Source organism: Poecile atricapillus, chromosome 3, assembly GCF_030490865.1.
Source record: "Poecile atricapillus isolate bPoeAtr1 chromosome 3, bPoeAtr1.hap1, whole genome shotgun sequence".
Lineage (NCBI taxonomy): Eukaryota > Metazoa > Chordata > Aves > Passeriformes > Paridae > Poecile > Poecile atricapillus.
In genome coordinates, this window is record NC_081251.1 from 15,550,068 (window position 1) to 15,565,251 (window position 15,184).

The 15,184-nt window shown below is 36.9% G+C and overlaps 1 protein-coding gene across 2 annotated transcripts in view; it reads right to left on the reverse strand.

Annotated features, from left to right (window-relative positions):
• Window positions 1–15,184, reverse strand: part of TAF1B (TATA-box binding protein associated factor, RNA polymerase I subunit B) — a 45,671-nt gene that overhangs the window by 9,033 nt on the left and 21,454 nt on the right. For both annotated transcript variants that reach the window (XM_058836656.1, XM_058836655.1), the window contains exons 9-11: window positions 2,695–2,842; window positions 418–595; window positions 67–113 (exon numbers count right to left, since the gene is read on the reverse strand). In XM_058836656.1, coding sequence (XP_058692639.1) covers window positions 67–113; window positions 418–595; window positions 2,695–2,842 — 373 coding nt within the window. The remainder of the gene's footprint in view (window positions 1–66; window positions 114–417; window positions 596–2,694; window positions 2,843–15,184) is intronic.

Below are 15,184 nucleotides of genomic sequence, written 5' to 3' on the forward strand. Positions count from 1 at the left end.
ACCCTGACTGCAAAACTGTTTCATTTACAAAATCATAACACTGCTTCTACTAGAATATTTATGTACCTTCTGTGTTATTTTTATTTCTTTCTTCAGCAAACCCTGAAAGTAACCTGTAAAAAAATTTTGAAAATCAGGTTGTTTTGTAAATCCATATACTGCATTTTTGACATGAAGTTCAATTACAATGGACAAAAAAATGACATCCTAATTTTATTCCAAGAATCAGATAAAACCCAATGAATTTTAAAATAAACTATTATTTCATGTCTAAAATGCCTTCAAGTGTATGGTTTAAGCTACTGAACTTAATTGAAGTTCCAGCAGTATGAATTTAACTCCAAAGAAAGAATGATCTGAGACAAGCATTTGCACTTTGAACTTTGGGGGTTGCTACAGATTTTTCTGTACACTTACCATTCATAGTGATCATCTAATAAAAACAATAATTTGAGCACAACTATAATAACTGCTGCAGCAAGAACATCATATTTTACTTTTCTTGTTGACTTATTTCCAGGCATAAGAGTCAGGAAATCCACTTCTCCAATACCAGTCTTTTTCACCACTCGACAAGTCCAATTATGCAATTCATCTGATTAATATAAGTAAAAATATACAATGTTAAGACAAGCTAGAAATATTTTTACAGTGCAAATATGTTGGCCATTTGAGGAAAACACTGCTTAGGTCTTTTAGGACCATTTGACAGCCATTTTTCAGGCTGAAGAGTATTTTTGGATACTTTTAAAAATACTGGGCAACCTACTCTATACTTACACAGAAAACACCTGTGACTTACTATATATTCATATGGAGAATAAAAAAATCACGTATTGAATAGTGTTTTGATGTTACTTGAATAACACAAGTGAGACCATGCCAAACATTCTTGCGGGACAGCCTATTACAAATCCACATAAATATATTTTCAAAAAAAATCCCCAAAAGCAAAAAACTTGTCACAAACTTTTTTCCTGCATGTTGAGTAAACCCCCATGGCAGGAAGCAGCACTGCACAGAGGAGGAACAGGGCTGGGTGTAAAGAAGGTGGTTGGCCATGGAGAGCAGTTTGGTCATGGCAGGGCAGCAGTGGCTGCTCCCCCAGCAAAAGCAGCCGAGGTCACACCTGGCTCTCCCGGCGGCACGCGCGGGCTACACCAGGGACATCCAGCTGCAGCTCCACAAGATACACAGCAGGCTATCTATACAGTCTCTTATTACTCTGCTTATTTTTCACAGATACAAATCCCCCAAATTTCTCACCTTTCCTGTTCAGCAAGAAATACAGGAGTTGATTACATCACCATCAGATTCCACAAAGGTTAGCAGTGTATGACTAAGTACAACCTCAATCCAGTTGTACTTACACTCTCTTGTTGCTTACAAAGAGTTCAGTAGGAACTCGTTTTTAATCTCCCATACATAACAGTAAAAGTTAAAAAAATGTGGAAATTAAATTTTCTTATAAATATTAGCAGCATATTTAGTTTTATTTCAGATACATAAAATAGTCTCTTCATTGGTATTTAGTGTCCTTTAACACTCCTAATTAATTGCTTTTTTTTATTTTTTGGAGTTGTAAGACAACAACAGCAGCCCTTTTTCAATTTTTTAAAAAATGCTTATACATTATAAAATTCTCAATTGCAGGGAAAAGGACAATATATTCCTCTTCTGCAGTAATTTTTAAAGAGTACATAGTTTTGCATTTCTCTGTAAAAAATCTGAAAATGACAAATTTGTGGCCATTTTTTTGATTCAATTGATACTTCACAATCTGTAAAATAATGTAATCCTCTATGGGATGACAACACCAGCGTAAAACTACAAAATCAGAATTACTACTCCAGAATTTTAGCCCTAAATCTGTTGGTTATCTTCTCTTCATTCAATTGTGAATAAACAGAAAAACAGACACTTTTAGTCATTGTAACTAATTGAAAAATATGACAATAACTCCCTCCCCTACTTTGAACTGTTGGAATGTTTTGAGAAAAAAAAAATAATTTAAAGGCCATTTGTCTGTGTAACTCATCTTCAGTCACAGTGGTATTTGACAGAAAGTATGGTAACATACAGAGTTCACATACTAGGACATACTGGTCTTTTTTTGACAAGCCAATATTCAAGACTTAATTTTAAGATAGACAAAAAGAGTCAATACTTATGCTATATATTATTTCAGAACTAAAACATAAATCAAGAGAGACAGCAGCTGATCTGTCACACGCCATCAATTAATATTAAAATAAATGGTAATATACAATATTATATAATACACAAAATGTATTCTGTTAAAGAATATACAGTCATTATTACATATGAGAATTCCAGAGCTAAGAAATCAGGCCCCAACTTCATGAATCATTTAGCTGAAGTTAATATATCACATGAATTCAAGAGGTGCCTCTTAGTTCACATGGATACTGAAAGATTTAAAATGAAGTATCCACTCCACAGCCTTACAGAGCCAACATCAGAGTGCCCTTGCATATCTGGGCCTGTAACACATACTCTGAAGATGTTTGATGAAGGTGCTTTCTATAGAAAGAATATCTTTCAGTTCAAGCTGAAATGGGAATAAGTTAGATGGAAAAAAGCAGACTTTTGAAGAAGCAATTTAAGCCTTTTTGCTAGAGTTTAATAAACCACAGAAAAATTTTATCAGTTTGGACTAGGGAAAATATTTACCAGGTAAATTAGCTTCCATCAAGTACTTCATGCACAGCATGTCTGGATGAAGAAAGCAGCTTTCTGTTATATCTGGAAAACGAGGCAGGTCTAAAAATGCTGCAAGCTCATGCATTTTGTTGAATACTTCCTCATATACAGGCCATGACTGAAAAACAGGGTTAAAGGGGGTTATACATTTGTTCTACTACCATATTTGTTAATTATTTAAAATTAGTTATTGATGTTAAATTCTGAATTGTTTAATACAGGATTATTTATACTGATTCTTTTAGCACTTTATGATTAAACACGTGCAAGAATGGAGCCAGGCTGCAATATTGCAAAGAGAAACGTGCTAGTTTTAAATTCCATAAAATATACAAGGAACAAATAGAAAGTTGCTTCAGATCTCCCACCACCTTTCTTGTGAAATGCTCATTATGTGTCCAGATGCTCCAAAACTGAGAGCTTTGAGAAAAAATAATAGAGATGCAATTTGCAATTGAGGCTGAACTGTCTAAAGAGATAAGAGAACCACAGATGGTGAAGGTTGGCAGGGACTGCTTGAGACCACTGGGTCCAGGCCCTGCTTGGGTCAGCTCGAGCAGGCTGCCCAGGACCATGTCCAGTCAGATACTGAACATGTTCATAGATGGCAGCTTCCAATGGTTGTGGGCAATCTGCTCCAGTGTTTCACCAACCTCACTCTACAAAGAAAAAAGATTTTGTTTTCCCTTACACTTAAATGGAATTTCTTATACTTCAATTTGTGCCCATTCCTTGTCATCCAGTCACTGGATACCACTAAGGAGGATCTGGTTCTCCTCCTTTGCACCCTCCTGCAGGTACCACATCATACATGCCCTGAATATCCTCCACCTTCAGGAGCAGGAGGAGCAGTCACAGCTCTCTCAGCCTCCCCTTATTTGTCAGGCTCCACTCTACCATCTCCACAGCCCTGTACTGGACTCACTCCACTGCATTCATGTCTCCCTTGTCCTGGGTAGCCCAGAACAGCACCCAGCACTCCTGATGTATCTCATTAGTGCCAAGAAGAGAGGAAGGATCCCCTGCCTCCCTTGAGGACTTGTGCAGTCACCATAACAGGTCAAAAGTTACTGATGGTGACATTGCAGTGACACCAGCCAGCTATCTCAACAATTATGCAGCATCTCATCACTGGCCACAAACCTTCAGACATCCGCTTTGCTCACACATTCCCTAAACTGCTTCTTTAAAACTGAAGCAAAAAAAAAAAATAATTATCACTTTAGCCTTCTCTTTGGTCTTTGTGACCATATTCCCATTCAGCACCAGGCTCACATTCTCTAGAACCCTTCCACAGAATCTTTCATGTTATTTAGCTTTAAAAGTATAGTAATTCCATATTTGCATATTTATTAGTGACTATAAATCTGAAATTCTCTTTTTGAAACCACTGGCTGCATGAAGACAGTTCTATGTTTGTACTGAGGTCTGCTGCTATAGGAGAATATAACTTACAGAAAGATTTTGACATGTTTGTTCATAATGAACTCAGCAGGACCTGAAGTTTGCATAAGTATGGATGTAAGGTTTGACCCTCATTTCACAATACCTGAACTGTTTCATTAAACATTCTTAATTTCTTATAGTTTTAATGATTACTTGAATTTACCTCTAAAAGCAACAATTGCAGTTGCCCAGGCTACTTTACCATTTAAAATGTATAAAAGCTATTATTTTTCTGCTTTAGCCAGTGGTTCTAATTCAGAAGAGCCCTTTATTATGTATCCATATTTTATACAGTCAATTTGTTCATATGTAATCTTCCTTTAAAAGAAATTCAGCAGGGCTTTACGCTTTGTGCACAGCTTAAAAACTTACCTGAACAAGAGTGAATTCAGGCTTCTGCTCTTTTTTTTGGCCCAGATTACAAACAGAATAACCATGCTCATGACAAGACATGATGTGACCTAATGTGGTTCTACTCAATAATTTGCCTTCATCTATTTAATATAAGTTCTGTAGCCAATGCTTAAATTCTGAGTGATTATCAACATTACACTGTCTTTTTTTAGATTATCTCCCCTCAGTGCAGTTCAGACTTACATGAACACATGCTTAGGGCAAATGAGTAATTCTGTCACCTACTATTACACATGTAACTTTTTGTAACAGTTAGGAAGTTGTATCATGTTCATTATAGTTTCTAAACAGTCTTAAAATTGGCTTAGACTGCTCCAGGACTATCTTGAGAAACAAGAAAAACTTGCATTACAAGAGTTCTGCAGAAGGCCAGGCTCACAGTACTTTCCATTCCTTCTAAAAAGCAGTACTAAATTGAATAACAAACCAATCTTGGAACAAAACCTGAATCATATGTAACTTCTCCTGAGTGTACTGGGAGAAAAATTAAAGTCCCACATAATTCAAGTAAGAACATTACATGAATACTAATCATAATTAGATAGCAAGGAAATATGGTTTCCCCTAATGAAAAGCAGTTGAATTAGTAGCTTCTTAATAATATATCACATATGAAAATAAAGACACTGGGGATTTAGTCATATAAAGCATTCCCATTCTCAAACATTAAACTATCACCAATGGAACTATCCAAAGTCTAATTTGACACCAAGCTACTTTAAGGAATATATATCTTAATTGGAGGACTCCAATAGACAGTTTTATCACCTTCTACCAGAGCTTCTCTCCCTGTTACCAGGGCAAGGAGACAGCTTTCCTATCCTAAGTATTAGTGAATCAAAGCTTCTTCCCTCTGCCCAACATTTACTTTTGGTTCACAGTTTTTGTTTGCAATTTACAGAAGGCAATTTGGTTCTTTTTCAAAATGGCTAGAGAATGGTCTGGTTTGCAATGATAACCAATGCCTTCTTTTTTCTGAAGGCAAACAGATGGCATAAAAATTACAAATAAAAATTAAGACTGAGAGCTACCACTTGGCTTATTTTAAAAGCAGTGTTAAGAGACAAAGACTGGTTTTTGTTGATGTGTGTTCATAAGAGATCTGAACACACTTGAAACATGCATCCTAATAGACGATAAAGATTAATGAAATCAATTGCTGCTTCCCAGAGTTTAAACCTAAGCTCAAAAACACTCCCTGTTGTAGGCCCATTGCTACAATGCAGTGCTGTGCCATGATGGTGAGGCTGAATGGAAGCCCTGCTTCCAGCAGCACAGTCACCTCTGGAACTGGGAGCTGCAAGCACAGCTGCATCCAGCACAAAGTCACACCTGCCTGGGACACAGCTCAGGGGTGAAAGCTGAAAGGTCAGGGCTAAGGACACTGAAGGGTTTCTGCAGTAATCAAACACTGTCTGTTTACACCAGTCACTGCATGCCCTGTTCATACTCTGTTTAACTCTGAAAGAGCTGCGAGTTCACACAGAAAATCTTTTATTCAGCAAAATTTCAAACATACTGGGAGGCTTAAAAGAGAAAGAACTCCCGAATTCCACACAACCAACACAGCAAATGTTGAGACAATATTAAGAAAAAGAAAGATGCAGCAAACAAGCAAGCAGCCTCAAAATTACTGAGTTACCACACCTTCTACCTAGCTATGTATCTCTTCCAAAAAAAAAAAAAAAAAACAAAAAAAAAAATCCTGATAAAACAAGTTGCACTGGAAGTCAACCAGCAAATCCACTAGGAAAGCAGAACCCAGAGCCAGGGCCTCCCTCCTTCAGTTATAAAATCTCTGCCTCCAGCAACCCATGATTAAACCCCAAGGGAGGAGTACTTGGACAATAGAGGACAGTGTTAGATCATATGCCACATACTCTCCAAGTATAACTTTCACTTATCCGATCATAAATTAAAAAATTCAAGATGTATTTCTGTGCTATATATTAGGACAACTCCCCTGTCCATCACCACGTAAAGTTACTGAGCTCTCACCTTGTTTTGGGAGCCTGGGAAACACAATAAAAACCACACATAAAACTCAAGTTACAAACCCTTAAGGGCACCTAATAATTCCAGGAAGACTGACAGAAAACCCTTTTAAAACTATGCCACCTGCTAGCCTTTTCAGGTGTTTCGCAAGATGGGATTCCTTCAAGACTGATCAACAATGCTGAAAGAGTCTGTAACTTGTCCAGATGGGGTACAGAGGTTGCCAAGATCTTTTCTTAAGCTTTGTGTTTAAAATCGTTGTATCTTACTCCTAAATGTGACAAATAAAGTCACTACAGGTCTTCTCCAGAAAGCAGTATAGAAGATTAGTACTACTTGAGAGTACTTTTCCTTGCCCCCTGAGCACAGGAGAACAAAACACACATTGTTGAGTTGGTGAAAAAGTGTCTATAACAAGATTTTCATAATGATAAATACTCATTAAACTATTTAAATAACTTGTCTTTATCTTTCAAAGTTACATGGCATTTTTCACCTGTATTAGAAAACAACAAACTGGTTTTCAGGAGCAGAGGAGCCAAACTATTAGCATGATAATCAGATCACAGTACCAGGTAATTGTTTTGAGTAAGCCAAGATTGCAGCCTCTCCTACTTGTTTGGACAATATCAGAATGTTGCTGATCAACAAGTAGAAAACAGTATGCACTGGCTGGCTTTCTAGAACCATTTGCAGGCTCCACAGCTTCTTGTTTTAAATGTGGTCTGACTGACTCTCTTCTTGGATAACTGTATAAGCCATTTCCTTCTCCCATATCAGGACAATATCCCATTACTTACAAATTCACAATTCAGCTTATGTTATCATGATAATGTTCTATTATTTCTGAAAAGAAGTAATTATACAGTTATTCTAAATTCTTAATTTTATATTTTCCCCTTCCATCCTTCTTGTCTGTTCAGTATTTTTTTTGCAGCACAATTCCCTTCCTCATCATCTTTCTACCTGTGCATTTTCATCCTGGGACCCTTTTTCTCCCCATGCCTGCACATTCTCTGAAGTTCTGTCTGCTCTGTGCTGCTTATATTCCACAATGGACATTTTTCCCAAGGGATCTGTTTAATGACCATTCAATAATGGACCCTAATAATGTCTGACTCATTTTTTCATTATCAGCTTTGTGTCAATCTCAGGGAATCATCTAATGTTTAGAGTTGGATATGCTGGCAATAATCCAGAACTCAGCAAGGCTTCATCATTTTTAAGATGACAAATTCAACTTAGACCAAGTTTGAAAAAGAGTGTACCAAACTTATCAGGAAATGGATTAAGAAAGCCATTTAACTTTGTAGGTTTGGAAGACAACAAGTTATGAGGTATGAAGAAAGGATTTTTGCAACACAATCCTGAAGCCTTGTGTAAAGCAGAGCACGTCCATAAAATAAAAGATATTTATTGTAAAAATAATAAACCAAATGGTTGCCCCAGTGTGTATAAAGATCTTTGAATGCTGTCTGGATTGAAACACACAGTCCCAGGAACCTAAGCTGGCTTTACATTTACATATGGTAAAATTAGGTACCAACAATGAGCACAGCAGTCAAGTTCTCTATGGCACCTGGCTCACCTTACTTTGCTTCTGCTGCTCAACTGGTTCAGATATATCTGGTCATCTGCAGTATGAGCCTGATGTGGCATGACACCAGCCACAGTGCCTGCAGATTGCATAAAATAATTGACAGTAGAGACAATAACTGTATTAACTGTGAAATTTACACCCAAATTAGTATTTAAAGCTGAATGAAATGACATTTCGGACCAATCATTACATACTAGATCATTAATATGATCAGTCACTATTGATGGGGTTTTTCATGTTTTTTGTGTATTCTTACAGTACTACTAATCTGGCTACCTCCCATATAAACCTACACCAACAAATACTGTCATTTTATTTTTAAACAACATTGGTTTTCTCCTTTGCCTGACCTCTATCTATGTCTCACGCACAACCACCATCACACCTGGAACAGCCACAAACTAATGTAATAGCCATCAAACACAATAAAGGTACTTTAACACCATGTATTATGATGAATATAAACTTTAAAAAATGGGAAATACTGAAACTTTTTTTGCCATTTAACCTAGCTGGAAAAAAACTAATGTAGTCAACTTTGTTACACAGTTAGATTCTGTTTAGTCTTTTCAGAAAAGCCTTGTTTGCCAGGACAAAAGCTATAGAGAAGACACAGACAAGGTTTGAAGAGATTCTTTAAAGGTCCTTTCCAACCCAAACCATCTTGAGATTCCATGGTATTGTCAGCATTGTCACCACTGCTGTATAGAAACACCCCAGTGTTTTGTGATTTGCTGGTGAGTGTGAAAGTGTATAAGGAGAATTCCTGCACCCTGCTCCTGCCTCCTCTCCTCGGTCACATCTGATACAGAACTGACTCCATGAGCCCTGTGTCTGACTCAGGGCACTCATTTTTACATGGACTAAATGAGTGGATAGATTTCTCCAAACCCTGATATCCATGAATCACATACAGATGCTGATGTAACAGTGAGAGGGTGTGCCTGGAATTATTAAAAGGGAACCAAATGAAAAGAAGACAGGTGAAACTGCTATAACTCCATTCAGATAACTGCAAAGAAATATGCACTTCGTGAAATTTCTTCCATTAGAAAAGACAAAGAGACCAAGCACACAAGTAAAGCTGCTCCTTTACAAGCCTGCCATCAAGCAGAAGGAAGAAATAAAAGGAAATCAATTTGTCCATCTGGAAGACAGGCAGACAGGTTGCCCAAGTTATCTATCTGGAAACAAATAGGCAGAAGGGAAGAAAAAAGAAGTCAGGATACCAATTCAAAATCATAGAAGTCACACTGGTGGGCTCTCACTTCCTCTCTCCTTTTAATAACTGTTTCAGCTGCAACAACTACTACATCCTAAAATCCCAAATTACTCTTGATCATTGCTGTAGAGCAAGTGAGAAGGGTCTTTATATAGCAAAAAGATTAATTTTAGAAAATGACTAAATAAACAAAGCTTAAGCCTTTTTGAGGAAAAAAATACATGCTAGGGTATTAGACTGCATTAAACTCATATAGGCAGTCTTTACTTAAGAATTCAAGACAGCATAAGGATGAGCCAGCAACCTACATACAAAGAGAACAAAGCCAACTGAACGTCCAATACAGAGGTACTCCTTCACTAGGACAAAACAAATTTTCGCTGCCTAAAAGGCTTTTTAATGGGCTACTTTCAGAGGAAGGCATATTTTTCATTATATGATTCCTGGTTAAAGTGGTTTTTGAATAAATGAGTTTCAATATTATTAAACCACGAGAGACATGTGCTTGAGCATTAGCTTGTTCATGCTCACAAGCAAACTCTGTCAAATATCACTTCTCTAAAAAAACGTAGTCTTTCTAAAAATACATAGAGGATTTCAATAAGGAGCTGAACTGTCATAATGTATTGAAATTTAAGGATTTGAGAACGAATTTTATTGAATTTCATAAATACTTCGGTAGATTTGTTTTCTTTCTTCATTAAGTAATGCTTAAAGACAGGTATGGACAAGCTAGAGTTTCTGTTACACAACAGCAAGCTCTCATGATAAACTTGATTACAATAACCCTTTCAGCAGTGAACTTCCTCCTCAGCTTTTTTCTTTCAAATAAAAGCCTCACCCTTGCTTCTTTTCATTCTGCACTACCTTCTATCCTGAACAAGTACTGCATGCACCTGCTAAAATGCACAAAAAATACAGAGTTAGGCACAGAAAAAAAGGCCTACCAACAGATACACACCCACCCCCAAAAAAGATTACAAGGTATCTCAAAATACCAGCGGACCAAAGCAGGGATCCCTGCTTGTTTGGGAAAGTAAGTGCAGCATAGCTGATTAGCAGAATTTGTATAGATAGAATTTTATCCCTCTTAAAAGATTTTTTTTTTTTTTAAGTAAACAAGAATGACCGGCTTCTATCTTAATTTGAATTCTTTAAATAGTTGCCACTGAAAAAACAAAATAAAAAAAACATATGGCAATTAAGGTCATTCAAATTTTAGTCAGGAATAGAGGCTCTTATACGTAAGACCTGGAATATTTTGAGAGGAAGACATCAGCAAACAGAGGAACGTGTCTAATAGCCAGTCTGATGGATACGCTTTCCAGGGAAGCAGAAAGCTGATGACATTCCAGTCCAAGCTGCCCAGGAGAAAACAGCAAATATTTTGACCTGCATTTATGAGTTCACTAACAGACTTAGTCAGGTATTACTCTGCTTGAATCAGACCCAAACTAAAATATATATATATATGCAATCCACCAAAACCCAGAGTGTTAGACAATCCATATGTCAGCAGTTTCCTAAGAGCTGTGTGATGACTTGAAGACATGACTTTAGCCAGCAGCAGATTATTAAGGGATACAAAATCCTTTCAAAAAGCCAATGTGGAAAAAAATAATTAAATACAGTCACCATTTTCCAGAATTTAGAAAATCTTCAGGTTTCTTCATGACTGTGGCACAAACCCACCCCAGTCCCTCAGGCAGTTGTCTTTGTCCCAGTTTTCCACCTTGGGATAGAGCAGCACAACACCACCCCTGAGAGCCCAGCCCAGCAGGAGCAGCTGCTGTGTGACCAGGAGAAATGACCAGCATCAAAGGAGCAGAAAGAACCAAATATTCCTCAGGTGAGCTGGTTTCACCTAGCTTGTACTAATGCAGGCTTGAACTCTATAGGAAGGAGAAGATTCAGAGCAGCTCACTGCCTCCTGCATGCTGAGCTAAGATGCTATGCTGGTTAGAAACAATATGAGATGAAATTGTAATGAGTACTCCCTACTGCACTTACAGAGTCTCATCTAAATGCATGTTCTCTTCAGTAATTCCTGTATTTCATATGCTCAACCATAAAACTTTAATCGCTGTTCAAAGAAATTAAAAGAAGATAGAGTATTAACTTAATCTGTTCACAAATCAAGACCTGTACTTGCTTCTAGGGCCAAAAGATGACTGCACAAAACTGAAGACTGTTTAGAAATATTAAGGGTAAAGTCCAAAACCCCTTAAGCTGCAGTCCCTGTCAGCCCAGGATGGCTGCCCCATGACCTAGAATTTATTTATTTTTGCATGGCTTTTCGTGTTTCTCTTACCACATTTCTAGGCCAGGCCTCTTGCAAGTGTTCCTGCTTCCTCCCGGCATTGGGATCATCACTACTACTCAACAGTAAGGAATTTTACATTGTGAGTTATTAAACAAGCAATTCCTTTATAGTTCCTCCATCAAAACAAATCAAAAGGTCACTAGAAAAATACAAGCACAAAAAAAATCTATTTTCAAATAGCAAAGTTTTGCTTAAGAAAAATGTGTAATATTTATTGCTTAGAATCCTTTGGTGTAGGGTAGACATACCCCTTTTATGCAATGATTTTGTATACTTTTACCACTTAATCATTCCTCAACATTTCTCAAATTGAATACAAAACATCCTGAGATCTCTAAATGTGAAACTGTATCAGACAATATTTAGTTCTCCTAACTTAAAGGCTTGAACTATGACTTTAAAAGAGTTGTTCTAAGATAACTAGTTAATGAAAAATGAAGTTTTACGATCTTTAAAAAAAGTCTCCCGAGAACACAAAACCCACAAACTGAAAGCCTAACTGAAACACCAGAACAGCAACAACAACAACAAAATTTTAAAAAAAGGGACTGTACCACATCAATCAAAAAAAATCTATTTAGCCTTGCACCCAGAAGCAAGCAAGGAAAATGTGCAGGGAGGAATTTATGAACCAAGCAAGCCACAACACTACCAAACATCTGTCCAGCTTCACACCATTTGTGGCTGACTCAGCAGTGAGATCTCTCTATTCTTTTGTTCCAGATTTCTATTCTTCCATGGCATTTGTACAGTCAACATCTGGCCCTTTTAACATCCAGAGAATCCTTTAAGGCAAGAAATTTCACCAGTTACCCACAAAACGTATGAAGCCACATCTCCTGCTGTTTGATTGTGAACCTGCAAACCAGCAACCTCTGCTTACACCTCCCGGTCCCTGAATTGGAAAAGACATTGAACAACTGCCTCCTGAACATGTTCTACAAACTATCACCACATCTTCCTCTTAGTCACCTCTTTTTTAGGTTTAAGGATAAGTAGATAATATTAATTGCTTCTTGTAGGAAAATTGTCTACATTTGATAATCCATGTTGTGACTCTCTGTACCTCTCAGTTCTTCTGCAACAAAAGGGAGGGTAAGAAAAGTAAAATGCCCAATCAAAACTTTATAGTATTTAAGATACAGTACATGATAGGTTTATACATTAACATAAATTTTTTTCATCTCCATTCTTTTATTAGATGTCAGGACTTATTAGAAAATAACTCTAATGTAGCTGGACTAAAACCACTCTGTGTTCGAAAACTGCATCATTAAGGGATTACAGAAACTTGTATAATTAAGATCACACAGGTATTTAAACTAAGGCTGGTACATGAACATAGAAGCGTTGATAACACCAGCTTTCAGAGAACAGTACAAATCAAATTTTCTTTACTTCATACTATTTTTTCTACCTAGAATAAAGATATTCATGTCACCTGTTGGACAAGAAGGAGGTTTGAGAAATTTCAAGCAGTATTTCTCCATCTGCACTCTCCTAAATACGAAGCTCCAAAATTATATATCTCTGTAGATGCAAAAAGGGGAATGTTTGACTTATTCCAAACTGCTCACACAGGATTCAGAATTTTATTAAGGAGAAAAAAAGAGAGGAAAAGTGAAAAAACCAGACTGAACAGAATGATGAAAACTAAGGAACTTGCAGGTATACTTTTGTTACACTGGATTTTTTGTTTTTCAAAATTATCATTCTTTAAAAATTCCTTCTGCAAGTGTAAGTAATCTTTGCATGTTTCAGAGATATGTATTTTACTTTTTCCTACATGGTTTTATTCATCAAAAACAGTCAGAAGACCATTTTATTTTAAAAACCTTCTTCAGACTAGGAAATTATTTAACATGTTATTGTTGTCATCTACCAGATTAGTAACACTAAAACAGTCACCAAACATTATAAATCATTCCCACAATAACAATTTCAGTAGAATGACCTCATGCAATATTCACAATACAAAAGTGTACAGAGAATTTCACTCCTCCTTAGACAGTGGGACAAGAAGCATAAAGCCTTAGAACAGTGATTCATTTCACCTGTCCCTCCTAGAAGAGTACTATAATTAGGAGACTAAATCCACACCCACAACTAAAGAAACACCAGCACTTAAGAAATATTGTCAAGTTTATAAACTTCTATTCACATACACAAACTCTGTAATGAAGTAAATTCTAATCCTTCTGCTTTTAAGTTGATGAAATTACAGTACCATAAATAGCATCTTTGATATAAAACATTCACAAAGAATGAACTATCATTTGCTGTATGAAAGCACTCAGCCACATTGCATCCAATTTAGGGTACAAATCAAGGAATTACAGCAGGAAACCCAAGGGAGACATTGCCTTGAAGGGGAAGACAAGTACCTATATTTTTAGCAATGCTAAAAATAGTCATTGTGAGATTTCCAAGGATCTTCAGTGGTCAATATTAAAGTTTCACATGAATTTATGCCATGAGCTATGAGCAGAACACTCTATTGACATTCCTAAGTAACACAATCCCCACAGACACTCTGCTTTTCCCTGAGCGCTTCATGGTTCAAGGACAGAACACGTTCTTCCCTGTGGTGCAATGAGGGTTACCAGTGATCTCTTATTATGTGAGGAGATATTAATTTTTTCAGTATTGAAAAGAATGGCTAGAAGTCCTTAGGCTTTGTTACCAGTGCAAGGTGGGAAGAATTACCAGCATAAGTCAATATAGCTCACAACCTTTGCAAGCTTGCACAGACCTCCAGAAAACTGAGTGTAGGCAAGAAGAAAGAAGTATCAATACTCTAATAACAGCACCTCTGCTAATCTCTATCTGTCCTTCCTTGCTATCCACATTTAAGTGATCAAATGAAAATACTCTTAGTAAGTGAGAGAGCAGCTACTTTTCAAAGCTTCCCAGGGAAGTTTATACACTTCAAAACACAGTAAGATATCTGTGATAATGCTTTTGACTGCAGGAAACAAAACAAAAGCAGCTCTGACTATCTAAACCAAAATGCAAACAAGTGTTTCCAATGTGAATAAGCCAAGCAATATGCTTAGATACAGGAGTGACAGTTTCCTTGTGTTATTAGGTACTGTAAATTCGAAGAATTAGTTTTCAGTAAACCCATAATACTGATGCTACTTCTGGTCAGAAGACAGATAAATTATTCAACCAATCCTAGCAGCGTATTTCACATGAGTCCACTCACACTTGGTAACAAACTGGAAGAGATTATTAGAAATTACTGGGGATTGAATGCCAAATTATTTCTAAAATTGAGCCATTATGCTCGAAAGCTAAAGACTAACCAATTCCTGCTTTTGGCTGTATATGGCAGGTAACTGTCAAAGCACAAATTGTCTTTCCTTAATCCATGAGAAACCCTGCATCTTTGTTTTCCTCCAGGCTACTTAACAGTTCTTCTGCCCCCAACATTCACAAGGAAATCAAAATCAGGAGG